Source organism: Carassius gibelio, chromosome A4 (assembly GCF_023724105.1).
Source record: "Carassius gibelio isolate Cgi1373 ecotype wild population from Czech Republic chromosome A4, carGib1.2-hapl.c, whole genome shotgun sequence".
NCBI lineage: Eukaryota > Metazoa > Chordata > Actinopteri > Cypriniformes > Cyprinidae > Carassius > Carassius gibelio.
The window spans coordinates 27727260-27744296 of NC_068374.1; the positions used below are offsets into that span (position 1 = coordinate 27727260).

At 35.8% G+C, this 17037-nt stretch overlaps 1 protein-coding gene across 4 annotated transcripts in view; it reads right to left on the reverse strand.

Annotated features, from left to right (window-relative positions):
* Positions 1 to 59: 59 nt before the first annotated feature.
* The window catches only part of LOC127975568 (periphilin-1-like), a 38272-nt gene continuing 21294 nt past the window's right edge, over positions 60 to 17037 (reverse strand). The window contains exons 1-12 of one of the 4 annotated variants that reach the window (XM_052579708.1): positions 16737 to 16921; positions 15508 to 15555; positions 15197 to 15261; positions 14902 to 15111; positions 14602 to 14666; positions 11064 to 11198; positions 10787 to 10962; positions 10540 to 10623; positions 9880 to 9915; positions 8566 to 8642; positions 5931 to 6062; positions 60 to 857 (exon numbers count right to left, since the gene is read on the reverse strand). In XM_052579708.1, coding sequence (XP_052435668.1) covers positions 663 to 857; positions 5931 to 6062; positions 8566 to 8642; positions 9880 to 9915; positions 10540 to 10623; positions 10787 to 10962; positions 11064 to 11198; positions 14602 to 14666; positions 14902 to 15111; positions 15197 to 15261; position 15508 — 1176 coding nt within the window. In that variant the 5' untranslated portion in view covers positions 15509 to 15555; positions 16737 to 16921 and the 3' untranslated portion in view covers positions 60 to 662. Of the gene's footprint in view, positions 858 to 5930; positions 6063 to 8565; positions 8643 to 9879; positions 9916 to 10539; positions 10624 to 10786; positions 10963 to 11063; positions 11199 to 14601; positions 14667 to 14901; positions 15112 to 15196; positions 15262 to 15507; positions 15556 to 16584; positions 16608 to 16736; positions 16922 to 17037 lie in introns of those variants that run through there. The other 3 variants (XM_052579710.1, XM_052579709.1, XM_052579711.1) reach the window with 3 other exon arrangements.

A 17037-nucleotide genomic window follows, 5' to 3' on the forward strand; every position in this document is an offset into this window, starting at 1 on the left:
TTGCAACTTGATTCTTTTTCATTATTTTATAGGATGCTTAAGAAAACTAAAAAAACTGATTACTAAACATAGCACCTTTATTTAATTACAAACATGAAATCACAAAAAGGCTTAAATCAAAAGGAAAAACATGCATTATAGTAGGTTCAAGATTCTTTAATACAGACAGCAGCAATTTGCTGAACCCATAAAGATTACTTACCATAGTTCATTCATGAACTTTTCTCATTAGTTTGAATGTGAGTGACTTGATTGGCAACAACATAGAACCCTTTCAGTTTATACACATTTGATCAGAACAAACACCATCATCTAGTAAATCTCTTCAATGGGTTAATAATATTGAATATCTATAACTTCTGCAATAACCTTCAAAGAAGCAAACCTTCTGGCATTGCTTTCCTTGTGTTTGCTTTCTAACATATTACAAAAAGATTATACAACCTAGCATTGACTAGTGTCAGTGGATGAATGGAACTGCATAAATGAAATGCATAAAGAGATTTTCCTTGTCCTGTTGCAGACCAGGAAGATTTATTTTAGCTGGACACGGAGTACACAATGTACAATGGCCTTTACATAAACCATTAAAAAAATGACTTTTGTGTAGGTACATGGGGGTAAAAAGAACCAAAATGCTGGTTGAATAAAATGGGGCCACCTCAGACAGCAGGTTCAGGCTGTCGTACCACCTCGTCAAGTTCAGCAATGAAGTTTCTCAAGTCTTCGAGGCATCGCTCGCGGATCTCTATCAGATTCTCTTTAAGTGGGTTCTGCAGGTGCTTCTCTAAGCTGGGTTCTTTGGCCACCAGCATCTTCACCACCATGCCAAATGTCTCACAGTCCTGACGAAAGACCTATAAAACACAGCCCAATATTTAAGATTATAAAGTAGTAAAATTGTCCGATATACAATTGCTGCTTAAAAATGAAGATTATGTGCATACAAATGTCATTGGCAATCTATAATGTTAAATGTGGCACTGTAAAATGTGATTTTCTTTTCCATTTGGCTTTCTAACCAACATAGAAACCCATGCCTTGACAAGCCCAGACAACATTTTCTTGATGATAATAATTCATACTGGAGAACAACAAGATTTCTTTCTTCTAAGCAAACCATTCAGATATGTACTTACCCTGTTGGCATTTACAGGTGCTGGTCACAGAATTATAATTTATTTCACTAATTCCACTCAAAAAGTTAAACTTGTATATTATATTCATTCATTACACACAGACTGATATATTTCAAATGTTTATTTCTTTTAATTTTGATGATTATAACTGACATCTAAGGAAAATCCCAAATTCAGTATCTCAGAAAATTAGAATATTGTGAAAAGGTTCAATATTGAAGACACCTGGTGGCAAACTCTAATCAGCTAATTAACCCAAAACACCTGCAAAGCCTTTAAATTGTCTCTCAGTCTAGTTCTGTAGGCTACACAATCAGTTATAATCATTAAAATGTAAAGAAATAAACATTTGAAATATCAGTCTGTGTGTAATGAATTAATATAATATACAAGTTTCACTTTTTGAATGGAATTAGTGAAATAAATCAACTTTTTGATGACATTCTAATTATATGACAAGCACCTGTATATGAATGACAATTTATTCAAAATGAAAATTTGCATTTAAAATTTTTTTTTTTTTAATCAGCAAAGATGCAGCCATTATTCTAATTGGAAACAAAAAAACTGTGCTTGTACTTTACATTCATGGCAAAGACAATAACGACACAGTCTCAAGACCCATCTCATTGAACAGGCCATGAAAGCATCTTTCTGTTTTTTTGTTCACAGAAGACAAGGGGATGGAGAGCGGTTTTGTTGTGTATTTGGGGAACATTCTGCCTTTCTGATCTGCCATTCAGACGATAGAACAAAGTCCCAAACCAAAACTCTCAGAGCTCAGTTATGTTTACTGTGGTTGGATAATCAAACACTTCTGGACATCAAAGCAATGCTTCAGACCCAGGGGAGTCTGCATAACCTCTGCAATTACCTTCACTCACACACAGCCCTTAGGACATGTAACTTATAGCTGGAGATCATATAGACATATAGACAGTGATAAAATCAGTCTCATGACTTTACGATGGTAAGGAGCTACAAAATAATGCACCCAACCAAAAAAAAATAAATAAATAAAAAAAAATAGGTTAAAGATCTCAGCAGTTTCCGACATGGCCCTGACATTATATAACCATATAACAACATCTGGAAGTACTTACAATATAACAGGAACTGAAAACTTTGGGCATAATTAAACAAAAAAACACAAATCATAACTTCCGAGATTCCTTCTACCTGCCCCCACAAGTCTGGAAAAGAAATGTAGCCACCCAACTATCTGTGCTGACTAATAATTTTTGCAGTGAGCTCCTCATTAGCTTCTCACATAAGGGCTCTTTCCCATGGCTGAGTCAAGTTCTAGTAAAATGAGATCACCTGGTTCCAGGAATCACCGAGGCCCACACACAAAGCCCAGAGTTCTTGTGTGAGAACTGCCTCTAATAGTCATGAAGTCGAATAGGTTTAATGAGAAGACTCTAATAGTTAATTAGAACATTCCAGAATAGAACGGATAAATGATGTAGAAAGGAAGTTCTCAGTAGCCTGAGGCTGCAGGTTAAAAGAGACTGCAGTTTAAAAGTCAATCTGTGTGACTGTTTAAATTGCATTACTGCTTAGTCAATGATTGCTGAAGCTTTGTAGCCTAAGTGCCATTTAATTTTTTTTTTTAAGAAAATAATATTAGTTATAAATTTAGATCAGCACCATATAGTATACTAAGGAAACAAGAGTTTAACCTAGTAGTAATATAGTAATTGTAGCGCTGCTTGCCTTTGCACAATTTGCGGTTTCCAGGACATTATGTGGTTGCTAAGGAGTTTTGAATGGTTTCTTGGGTGGCCGTTTGCTGGTCCAAGTCAATACAGTCCGTGTCTAAAGGCAAGATCACATTAGCAAAAATCCAGAAAAATTTAGCAGAAAAAAAGGTCCATTGTTCGTCAATATGCACTCTTGTATCTTAAGTCACTGTTTGTTAATGGAGCGAACTCTCGTGAAAACCTGATTGAGAAATCTGCTTTGGTCAATTCACGAATCGCAGACTCCTACTAAAACTCGATTTTAACTGTGAAATTTTATCGAGCAACAGTAAATGTGACCACACCTTTACATTCTCTGATATTTACGTCCTTAAAGTCTATTTTTGTTTTTGCCCATTTTATTGTTTGCAAACATGAGTTACAGATCCTGGCCCTGCAAGAGAGAGTCAGATTACACAAGATTTCCATGAATAACTTAACTGAGAGTCCATGTGGGCATTAACTGTATGTGTGGCCTAGAATTACATTCAAATTAGATGAGAAGAGGGGATCATGGTACTGTTGTCGGAAAGTCGTCTGAGTACAGTAGAAAATAATAAACCATTACTAAACTAATGTAAGGTTGATCTAAAGCAGAGGTTAACAAGAAATTCTCAACGACCACTATTTTTCTTTTTTTTTCTATATCTTACCATTTTTCTACTGCTTTGTAATGATCCAATTTTTTAAATATTACTAATTATGATTTGAATTCATATTGCTATGCTTTCCTTTTATGAGACATTTTATAACCTTGAGCATACAAAGATACCACTGAGATTAAATAATTCCTAATGCCAAGAATGCTGGGAAGCGATTTCGTAGAGCATGCTCTACTTCGACACACTTCCTGTGAACCCCACCTCTGTTACCCAATCAAACAGGAAAGCTGAACGGGACCTTGAGAGTGTGTGCATTCTTGTACAGTCTTTCAAGTGTCATTTTTGTACTGTGGGAGGCTTATTCCTGATTCGGAGTTAAGATAGCAGAGAATTATTCAGGAAGGGCGGGAGAGACAAGTGAGAAGAATGGGAAAGAATCTATACACTAATAACTTTCAGAGTGGTTCAGTGAAAGTTCACATCTAGTTTTGTAAGACCAAAGTTATATCAAAGTATACAGATTTTTTTCTCACGTGAAAATTCAATACATTCAGTTGTACAATATGTACTAACAGTTACAGGAAACATCAGTTACATGCAATGAACTTATCCAATAAAATATCTTGTGAATTGAATTCTGTAAGCAAATTTGCTGTGCATACAGTAGCATATAGATAAGGAGGTAAACGTTTATGCTTGTGTTCTTGAACAGGAGCACAAAAAACACTGCAAAACAACATGTAAAGGTCTTTGGGGGCAACTGTGCATCAGTCTATTATTTTATTAAGGAATCAAACATTCCTGATGGACCTCAAAAGCACCTTTTTCTTTGGTGTAATAATTTTGAAGAATTGTACTGGTTGATCTTTAATAAGTCCCAATGCGGATGCTGGCTTTCAAGCTTTAAAAAGGATGCAAAGGCAACACATAAAGAATCAAAAGTGGTCCACAACAACTTGTGCACTATACTTCAAGGTTTCTGAAATCATATGATAGCGTATGGTAGAATCAAACTGAACTTGAAGTCATTATTTACTGAATTGTCCTCTGTAAATCGTTAAATGTTGTGAGCAGATCATTGATTAAGTGTTGAACTCAAGAACCAGATCAGTCCGATTCATTAATTAATCATTCAAATTGAGTGATAAAACAAATGATAACAGAACAGAAAAGATCAAACGTAAAAGAACAATTGTTTGTCAAATCACATACACTCTCATGTTTGAATCAAGGAGATCAAGGGTTCAAGATTTCCTGTTTTAAAGCCATCATATGGTTTGAGAAGACATGGAAACTAGCTCAAGTGTTGCACAGACCATTTTTATGATGCTTTGACACTTAAAATACTTGGACCCCACTCAATGTTACTGCATGGAAAAGAGCGACTAGCACATTATTCAGAATATCTCCTTTTATGTCAGACCCTTTAGATGTACATTGTTTAGTTGTGTTTGCGTGTGTGTGTGTGTGTGTGTGTATGTATATGTATATGTATATATATATATATATATATATATATATATATATATATATATATATATATATATATATATATATATATATATATATATATATATATATATAAATGCTGTATAGTGCATGCCAGCTAAATACTTGCTTAAAAAAGGTAAAGTGCAGAGTGTAGAGATGGCTAGACCAGATTGAAGGAGAAGCTAAACATCTGGTGGACACTTACAAACAACACACATACACACACACACACAGTTTGTGAAATAGCAGGCTTTGGCCTGAAAGGCATCCACACACTGCCACTGAAATATGTGCGTTAAGGGGAGATGAAAAAACACACTTCAAAAGAAGCAAAGAAAAAACTAAAATCCTGAACAAATGACAGAAATGTTGATATGTCAAAGATGTAACTGATTTTTAAGTGATTGAGAGCTTGGCCGTGCATACAAAAAAATCTGATTTGTTTTCGACATTTATATAACCTAATAAAGCTCAAGACTGGGTCAAAAGCCAACAGTTAAAATCATGCAGCGTCAGCAGCATTCGAGCCGAAGGCTGATGCTCAACAGGAGGGCTGGTGCACCACTCCTGCGGGATCCCATCTATCATTTAATAGGGCCAGTAAAGAGGAAAAGAAAGCTGAGAGGGTGGGTATTTTACCGTTGTATCTCCTTAGTAAATGCAGTGACCAAAAAGGAAAGAAAAATACAAAATACATGCAAGTGGTAGTGCTCAAAAGTACTCAAAATGCTTTTTTAAATGTTGTTGTTGAAAATAATAATGTAATCTTTCAATGCATTAAAGTAGTAACTCACCTAAAGTGTTATAGGTAAACTATTTCTTTAACTCTGCCAAACCTATTAATAATATACAGCATCCTGAACAGTAGGCGTTAAAACAAGTATGTGGCCATTAAAAAAAAGACCTACAGACCTAATGAAATAAAAGCTCAAAAGTGTCTGGGGCATTTCTCAAACCTTCTCAATTTCCTGAGCCTTGGCAGAAATAGCTTGAGCTCGTTGTTCTTGAACATCATCCATGACGGAGGAAGCTTCATCAACGGTGGGTGGAACTTCATCTGGGGGCCCTTCCACCGTAGTCACGTCCTCCTGCAGTACACAGAACAAGACGTTTTTAAAGCCTACATTAATCCAGAAACATATTCGGAGTAAAACACCCCAACAAAAGCTGGAAAACAACAACAAAAGGAAAGTCCTGTTTTCTCCAAATCAGAAAACAAGCAAAGCAGGACAACGACACCGTATGACAGAACCGAAACAAATCAGGAAAAAAGTCGAACAAGTTGGCTTTGTCTATTTTGATCTACAACTTGGATCTGAAGAAACTTTTTGTCTCAGAAAATGAACTGTCCCACACTTATCAACCAAACCAAGCTAATAACAATCATTTGTAGTTAGTGGAGAGGAATATACATTTAAGACGAGATCTCCCAAGGCATTCTTTGTGCTTCAAACAATGAATCCCCATAACATGCGTGTTTGTTGAACTTAAGAGACCGCCTATCAGGCCCAGTTGACACTGGCAAAGACTTTTCATCTAAGGCACAAGGTTATGGCTTATGCCCCATGAGCTGAGCAATGGAAGAAGATCAAAGGCTCGAGGACTGAGACGTCCACTAACTAGAACAACTTTCATCTCTATATGGTTCAGAGGTGAAAGAAATGCACACAAGTTCTTTAATAAGGCATTTCATGTTGTGTTGGCTTGAAACTGAATCTTGATTCAAGCATTCCTGAATCAAAACCAATTGAGTAATGGGGAAAAAAAACAAGAAACAAAAAAATAAATATAAATTATTCCCTATATATGTATCAAAATGTGTTTCTCCTCGCCTATCATTCAAAATGGGTCACCATCAAATACAAAAATTATGTGTGAAATATATGTTTATATAATAAATATTTACATACTCATTATGACATAACATTTATTTTAAATTATAATATTTTATTATATAATATACTTTACATATTAAATATAATGTTAATATACAAAAAATATTTATATTCTATTTATTATAAAAAGCTTAATTAAAAAAAAAAAAGAATTATATATATATATAAAGTATATATGTATGTATGTTATTACATACATACATACATACATATATATATATATATATATATATATATATATATATATATATATATATATATATATATATATATATATATATATATATATATATATATATATATATATATATATATATATATATACACACATGTATGTATGTATGTATGTATGGTTAGAGGGTTGGACTCCCAATCGAAGGGTTGTGGGTTCTAGTCCCGGGCCGGACGGAATTGTGGGTGGGGGGAGTGCATATACAGTTCCCTCTCCACGACCTAGGTGCCCTTGAGCAAGGCATCGAACCCCCAACTGCTCCCCGGGCGGCGCAGCATAAATGGCTGCCCACTGCTCCGGGTGTGTGCTCACAGTGTGTGTGTGTGTGTGTTCACTGCTCTGTGTGTGTGCATTTCGGATGGGTTAAATGCAGAGCACAAATTCTGAGTATGGGTCACCATACTTGGCTATATATATGTATGTATATATATATATATATATATATATATATATATATATATATAATTTTTGCATATCAAACATATGTAAGTGAAAGTGAAAGTGAAGTGACATTCAGCCAAGTATGGTGACCCATACTCAGAATTTGTGCTCTGCATTTAACCCATCCGAAATGATATTTTTCTGGTGTTGATAAATATTAATAGTACCTACTTAAAATGCTAAAAACATCTAAAAATCCTGAACAATTTCTTTACAATTTGAGTGTCTGAGCTCACATACTATAGTAGTGACACTGAACATGCACAAACAATAATCTATTAAATTATAAAAAAAAAACAAAAAAAAAAAAAAACACAAAACTATAAATTAAACTACAAATAAATTATTTTAAGCAGTTTCATCCCATGTCTCGGGAATCACTGAAAGAACTTGTTTGCATTACAAATAAAACATATTCGACAGAGATTCATTCATTTACTTTTTTTAGAAAAACAAAAATCAGATAAAATATTTTGTATGTTCACCGTGATTGTTCTCAGATTCAGTTCACCTAAATGCAAAAAAGGAAAAATAGGAGAATACCTATGAGAGTAACAGCTAAACAACATTGTTTTAGGCTCTCAGTGCTCCCTAGAGCATGTCCAGAGTGCTCAGAGTCGCCGATAAGATCTCGTGTTAAAGCCGAGAGTTGAGCTAATGGATTTCTCCCTCTTTTTTTTAGCCTTACTGCAGTCTGGGTGGCCCAATGTTGTCCATGACTCTCCTTCAGCGACCTGTCATGTTTTGTGTCAGAACCCTGCTTACAGTCTGAATAAACACGACCCGGGCCGCTTGGCCTTCATACGTCATACAGGACTCTTTAAAATCCATCATATGAGAGAGAGAGGATAGCACAAGCAAACAGCTTTTCAAAAAGAAGGAAAAAACTCTTCAGTCACTGACTTGTGTTTTTTCACCATAAGCTGAAACTGCTGGCATGTCACGCTTTATTATTTCAGTGGATAAAAGACAGTGTTCTGGTAAGTACATCTGTTTGGGAGCTGTGTGTGTTGTGTGACTCACCTTAGTGGCTGATACGGCGCTATGGGGCGAACCGTCACGTGATGCACTCACGGAGGGGCCGGGGGGCCTTTCCCTGTCTGTAGAAGATGAAAGACCAGGATCAGAACATAAGAAACAAAGCATCTGTTGTAGGACGTAATCCAACAATGCAGCTATAGTTTGGACGTGGATCAACATCCACCAGAAAGTCATGGAATATGGCCTTGCTTGACCTGCCAGGTGCCTGCAGTGTCACCCTGTGACCCTCTCCGTGTGAGCTGTAGGCTCAACACCTACGGATTCCTTCGGTGAGAGATGAAGGACTGTTGCTAAATTGATTTGGAGCAGAGTGAAGTCTAGAACCAGAAGTTATGTGGAGATTTACACAGATTTAAGATTCAAATCTAAATCTCTTTGCCATGTATTCATGCACATCAAACATCTGGCAAAGAGAAGTATAAATGGAACAAATGAAAGCTAGAGAAAAAGGAAAGGTATAGCAATCAGACACACGCCTGTGGACTTTTTACGATCCCTGGCCAAAGGAAGTGAGAGGAAAGCAGACAAACAAAATGAGGCTCTACGATGGTGCGATTAGCAACGCTTTCTCTCAAGTTACAGTGACTGTGGGCTGACCTTTAACTTGTAAAGCAAAGCGAAACTAAATCTCCATGTGTCTGATCCATACACTGTCTTTATCAGCATTTAAGAGGAGTACGATTTGAGGAGTTTCGATTTCCTAAAAAAATCCTATAAATTGGAACGGAAATGCACACTACCACTCAAATGTTTGGGAATTGAAATTAGAAATTAATAATCTTAACTAGCAAGGATGCATTCAATTCATCAAACGTGAAAGTAAAGACATTTATCATGTGACAAAAGATTTCAATTTCAAACTTTCTCTTCATCAAAGAATTAGTGAATCACCGTTTGTAAAAAAACAAAAAAAACATTAAGCGGCACTACTGTTTTCAAGTTTGATCATTATAAGAAATATTGATTGAGCAGCAAATCAACATATTAGAATGATTTCTGAAGGATCTTGTGACATGTCTGGAGAAATGGCTGCTGAAAGTTCAGCCTAGATTAAGCCATCACATCATTACATTCTAAAATACAATAAAAGAACAAAAAAATGTTATATAGTAATAATATTACACATTAAACATTTATATTATTAAATTTATCCACAAGTTCCATTAAGCTTTGCAAATTTTTTACCAAAAAACTATTTTGTTTTAGACTAAATGACCATTTTCCAAAATGTAATTCATGCTGGCTTTCTGATGCATAATAATAAATATGTAAAAAAAAAAAAAATGTTTTACTCACCCGTTCCCCTTCCTGGCACGAGTGGCTCCTCATACCCTGAAACACAGGAAAGCATTTTTGTTCATCACAATCAAAAAACAAGAGAGAAAAACTGTCCAAAAGCAATAATTTTTGAGCAATTATTCAGGTGTTTTTGATGCATTTCCTTCATCAGTATAAGAGGACAGAATATATGATCTCATGCAAGCCTGCTCCATCTTCTCAGAGCCGCATAATATAGAGACGTTTAGATCATATCATCCCAAAAACGTGCATCCAATATTAGCAGCTCGAAGAATCGCTCTGGACCTTTTTAATGAGAATCTAATTATAGTAACAGAGCACAGTGTAACAAACACAGATGGGAGTCTTTATTAGGACAGGCTTTGAGTGACATCATCTGTGATCGGAGCTCTGCGGTGGACGCTTGTGTCAGTCATGTCCAAGCCTGTCTATTTTCAAACACGACGACTCAAATCAAACCTGTCCGGGAAGCATTCAGGACTAGTTTATGTGAGAAATAAAGCAACCAGGGAAAGTCCTTCCACTCTGCAGCTGGGTGTATTAGAATGCGCTTGCGTGCAAATTAGTCAAGAAAACCCTTAAATTAATCAACAGGCTTCTACACGTTTCAAATAATCCACGTCAGGTCAAAGACTACACTTCAAGCTGTGCACTGACCCTTTGTACCATCTGTGTGTGGGAGATCCCACCAATGAGATTTCTCCAAGTAAAATGCAGAGAGGCTGGACAGACTGTCTATACCTGTGAACATCATTGGCATTTACCAATTTCATATGAGCTGTTGAGCTCTTAAACTACAAATTAAACATGCATTATTATACATATGTGTGCAATAAATATATATCAAATCAAATACACACTTTGAAGTGACTGAACAAGAATTTTGACTGAGGATTTTTCATACTTTTCCCCTGCTGGGGAGGGAAAGGGTGCACTTTGCCCTTCTCTGGTGTGTAGCTGCGGCTGCTTCTGCTGGACCCCGACCGACTGTGAGGGGAAGGGGGGACGTCCCGCCGAGTTGGAGAGCGTTCACGTACTGGAGGGAAGGGCGCCTTTCTTCTCAAGTTCTCTCGCTCTTCGCTGTGAAAGAGATGAGTACAGATACACAAAGTTTTCTTGAGTGTCTGTTCACTAGTAGAATAACACGGGGTATTTTAATTTGAACGTGTCTGAATACAAACCCCCTGTCCATGTTCATTATGGCCTGTATGAGGGTGTCGTCTCCTGCATCAGGGGCTACTGTAGGCAGAGACCTGGCCGGAGGGTAAGCACCTTGGACTCGACTATTCGGGGCAGGACCTGCACGATTGCTCGGTCTGAGACAAGAAAATAAGACAAATATTTGCATTCACATTATGGTAAAAAACTATTAAGCATTTTTCTTTTCCTCATCAAACATTTTTTAAACACACTAAATGAATTAAAAAAATGATGACAGCAAAAAAAAGTAAAAATCTAATTCTTTGCAATCACAAGAATAAATTACAATTTAAAATATATTAAAACAGAAGAGTTATTTTAAATTGTAACAACATTCTACAAAAGTTTAAATACTAGACCAAAACAGATCAAACTAATCCAAAATAATCAAAATGAACAAAAGCAAAATTTATGGCCAAAATGTGTTCAAGAAATATACAAAATAAGCAAAAAAATCAAAGTATGTGTGGTTTAAATAGCTGTCCACTGTCCTCTTACGGGTTAAGAAGGGGGTTAAGGTGAGGACAATCTGTTAATCTCAGATGCTAGTTTATGAACCGTGCTCTGTAAGGTCAGACGCGGAGTGTATTGAGATGAAGGGTCAAGGGAGAGGTGATGAGGTGTTTCCACCGCCTCAAGTCAAATGATAATCTTTTCATATTTATCATATATACTTTCTTAACACATATGACTGTCTTTCTCCTGTGGAAGACAAAAGATTATATTTTGAAGGCTGTTTTAATTGTTTTTGTCCCTTGTATAAAAGTCAGCAAGGTTAAAAACAACAATAGAACCTAATAAAAAAAAAAAAAAAAGAAGAAAAAAAAGAAGTTTTCTGCATTTTCATTTTTGGGTGAACTATCCCCGGCTTTAGGTGTTGAAAGGCTTTTAGGGGTCAATAATATATTCAGAAAAGCAGGGGGTAGTTTTGATTTAGTAATGCACATTAAAGCCTTTTAAATGTCTTTAAAGACTTTTTAAAGATTTAAAACCTGTTGGTTATGCAGCAGAACACCCCCGGTCCTGATGACACAGAGGAGATTCTCTTAAACTAGTTTCCACACTGAGCTCTGCTTCATTTAAGACTTTACCTATTTGTGTAAGAACCAAGCCAGAGGCTTCACATCCTGCTTGTAAAAAGCAACTAAATATAAACTGCACAAAGAGGAGTGCAAAATGAGGCTTGTTAAAAGTTGCAGCGCTGCCTAACAGAGTCCGCCCGCAGCCAAAACATTCATTAACACACATCTGTCCTGGCGGCAGTAAAACACCCTTCAGTTTACTCTGCTCCCCCTCCACTCGCTCTCCCTACCAGGACCCTCCGGTTGCGCAGGCCCATTACGTGCCACTTATACGGCCTGCCAAACAGGCGAGAGGGAGGACGTAACAGAATCAAAGGCACCTGGTTGAGTGACCCTGGTCTGAACCCCAGCCAGGTTCCCCTCTATCAAACACGACAATATGTCCGCACACAGTGACCTCGCAAAACTTTAATGACCCTCACATCTGTTTGAAGTGCAGGTGACCCTGTCTGCCCTGGACTAACAGAGCAAATTACCACATGTCTGTCTTTAATGCCGATATGAAGCCAGGATATTACCCCAAGCCAAAAATAAGGTCAACCCCTCTCTCCCAATTGCAAACCATCCCGAACAGATTAGAGCACTGAATAGGTAAAGGAAGATGCGTTATAAAACCATATAAAGGTAATTCTTCGAAACTGAATCTTGGGAATGTCTAACTTTAATAAGAAGAGAGGTTTAGACGAGCATGATTCACTGTCCAATTACAAAAGCGCCACCATCTGGTAAAACTGGGCCAAAAACAACTTATATATATATATATATATATATATATATATACACACACACACACACACATATATATATATATATATACGATTGTGAAATTGACAAGCAATTTCTGAGTGAAAATTTAAATTATTCCTGTTTTTTGAATCCTATGCAAGTGTATTCTGTTTCTACTTTACAAAAAATACTGCTTGCTTATACAGACTCTTTGTCTTGCAATTTTACTCATCTAGAAAACAATGATGTCACCATTTAGAGCTTTTTTTGGGGTGTGTCCAACACAAAGTTCATTTGGCTGCACCCCATCCTGCTGTTAACTGTTGCAATTAATTACCCAACAGGCAGATTTTGAGATACAGAAAACCACTGGGATGCACACTGATCATCCAGCTGGCAGAGTGACTGTCTGTGGGTATTTCCATGGGAGCTGAACCACAAAAACCAAAACAGAGAATGTAGGACAACTCAGAGTTTGATTTATGCTCTTTCGTAAGAAACTTCACTTTGTTTCTTGGTTTCCTTTCTTCACTTATGCAAAGTATAAAAACAAGGCATTATAGCTGGAGGGAACACAGCTTGTTTTCAGATGGAGCAGTTCTGCCATCTGCTGGGGAAATGACGCATGCTTCAATGGAAATATCCTCCCTTGATTCTGTCTACACATTGTATTAAGATCCTGAAATGGTCAGCACTAAAAAAAAAAGATTGTAAAGGGGATCCAAAATGTTTTGTAAGGCCACTCAAACCATGTTTGGAGGTTATCGGAAATGCACGCAACCATTTTGCATTAGTAACTTTTGCAATATCTAATCTGAATACATTAATAAAATAGTGAGTATTTCCACTATTCCAAAGAGTAGAAAGAGAAAAGATGGCTCAATTTATGTAACTTCTGCTAAATGGCCATAGCCTTATACCCATGTCCATAGCCTTATCTGTATATTTATGTATATTATGTATACATATGTATATTTATTGTACATTTGTAACATAGTTACTGCTTATTGCACTTCTGGTTAGATGCTAACTGTATTTTGTTGCCTTGTACCTTACATGTTCAATGACAAAAAAACTGAATTTAATTTAATTCTAATCTGATTACATGAATTCCACCATATCCAAAGAGTAGAAAGAGAAAAGATGGCTCAATTTATTTAGAATACGGCCATGAAAAATGTATGAATACATCTTTTCCTTTGTGGCATTTTGAAGTTATTAACCTGTTAAATGTCACCCCGTCCCGTATACGGGACACCTACATTGACTATACTATATTACAATCAAATTTAATCTAATATTGACAAACTATATACCGTTGGAAAGGTCTAAGACTCCCAAATAAATATTATACCAATATTTTTTGTTAAAAATTATGTAGGAAAAGTAATAGATCAATTTATGACAAGAGTGCACCCTCAGAAATCTACATTACAAAAGGAGCTTTGACCTTTGTTTAAAAAAAAGACTTCCTCGTTGCCTTTTTCTCTATCACATTTTAGAAATCATCAGAAGTTATATATCACTTGAAAACATAAAATCTCAAAATTCATCCTTCATTTTAAAATCAGACATTGCATTACCATGTAAATGGCACATCAAAATCATGTTACAAAATGTTTTCAGTCATGAAATATAAAAATTTAGGTTTGTATCATGCACATTCAAGTCTATCTTCAAAAACGTGAGTGACAGTTATCAGGTTAAATACCTGAAGTCAATTTGACGTCCACCATGAGGCTCCTCTCGCTGCCCTCTGTAGTACGGGAAGTCTTCCTGTTAAAATCCAAAACAGAATTATATAATGATGAAGTGAGATATACAATTGCAATCGTTGAGTGTTTACATATCTGATTTTTTTCTTCTTTTTATTTAAACCTAACTGAAACCATTCCAATGAATGTACATATATGCCTTTATATATGCACCTTTAACCAGAATAAAAAAACGAAAAGGCAGAAATAAAAACAGAAGAAAAGAAATGACTGTATATTTGACCTCAGATTCTTACCCTTCGACTGCGTGGACCACCCCTGTGCTCATTTGGAAATGAGTGATGGCTGTCTCCATGATATCCTCTCTGATCCTCTCCATGGTAGTTGCGAGGAGCACTGTTTGGATTAAACCGAGGTCCATCGTATTCAAAACCACGGCCATAATCCTCGTCTGGCCGCCCAAAGGGAGGTCTCCTGTCCCCTCGAGCTCCTCTTGGATATGGACCCTGTATAATCAAACAAAGCTTGTCTCACAGCATAATCCAAATGTCTGATTGTGGTCAAAAACAGCTACAAAAAATAAGTATTTACCCCTCTTTCAGGAGGAAACCGTTCCTCGTAAATATCTCTAATATTTCGATCTCTCCTGAAAGCCACTGAGATACAAAAAGACCCAAATGACATATTAATAAGATTTAAACCTCAGTAACAATATGGCACATGAGTTTACATCAACATAAATTTAATTAAAACTAAATATACATCAACCATCAAAAACAATAAATAACTATAAATATTGCATAGACCTGAAAAATTTTTTTTTACTGGTAATACAAATTTTACATTTTAAAGTTCATATTTAATCATATTTCACTAAATTGAATCAAATCTAAATAACTTACTTTTAGTTTCTTAATGAAAATGAATGTCTTCAGTTGTAGGTTGGTTATCTATGAACAAATGAGAGGTACATGAAACTGGCAGATTATTATGTATTTAAATTGAATCCTTTAACAGACACTTTTATCCAAAATGACTTACAAATGAGGACCACAATAGAATCAATCAGACCAGCAAGAGGGAAACAGTATACTAGTGATATGACAAATCTGTTAGTCCAGCACAGTACACACAGCATTTTTTTTATATATATAAATTAAAAAAACGAATAGAATAGAATAGGTAAGTGCTAGTATTATGGTCAGATGCCCACGAAAGAGTTTTTTTGAAAACAGGTCGAATTGAGATCCACCACCTGGGAACAGTCGAGAAAAAGGTCCATGCCAGAGATTTTGTGCCTCTTTGGGATGGCACCACGAGGTGTTATTCACTTGCAGAACGCAAACTTCTCAGCTAGCGAGTTTATGGCCCATAACCATTCATTATTGTTGATAAGTCTATACAGTTTTTCCCCGTTTAAAAAAAGAAACAAAAAAAAAGTGGTTTTATAAAATTTTATTGCATAGTAGAAAACACTATTTTGTCCTTCTGATTCTATATTATATATATATATATATATAGAATCAGAACTATTTTTAAATTGTGTCTAGACGGCGTTGTTCAAGACTTTATTTACAAAAAGTTCATTTTTGCTTTTACAAAACTTATTGCTCTTAATTAAACATCGTAAGCAAGTCAATCTATGTACGGTTCATTACGTAACATAACGTTGCTTTGTACCAAAAATAACGGCCTGATATGATATCATGCAGACAGCTCGCGCACTCGTGACGACTGGAACGCTTTATTGACAGACAGAACTAAAATTAGGCGCTTTATAATTTAACTAAAATACAAGGTTTTTTAATTATTATTTTAAAGTAAAATTTAGTTTATTTTACTATAACATCTACTTACAATATTGCGCCTATATTCGTACCAATATTATACTTATAGGCGCAATATAATTTCTAGCGCAATGTTATTTCTAGAACCAAAACCACACGCACGATAAGCAATAACATTTCTTCTGCGTTTACTTGTTTGTTTGTACTAAATTCACAGTGGAATGAGGAATCAACTCCAGTTCGTACGTGTGCATCTCCAGTCATCGAACTCTTAAAATCAAACGCTGTAATACCGTCTTTCACCAGTGCATGCCTATATAACCCCAAAATAACTGTTTACATACCGTTCACACTCTTTGCTTGGCATATCACCAGTCAATTATTATTATTTTTAATTATTATTATTGCTTTTTTTTTTTACTTTTGTGGCCGATTAACTTTTGTTAAATAATAATATTTTTAGACGAAACGTGGTGAAACGTTCAGCCCGTTGCTAAACATCCACCGCCACAATCCAAAACACACTGTTTCCGGGTTCAGATCAAATGTTGTTTTCAAAATAAAGCCCCACGGTTTTAACAAAATTACGGTTAAATTAAATTTGAGGCTAGTATTCACTGTATGTCCATTTTACGAGTTCTTCAT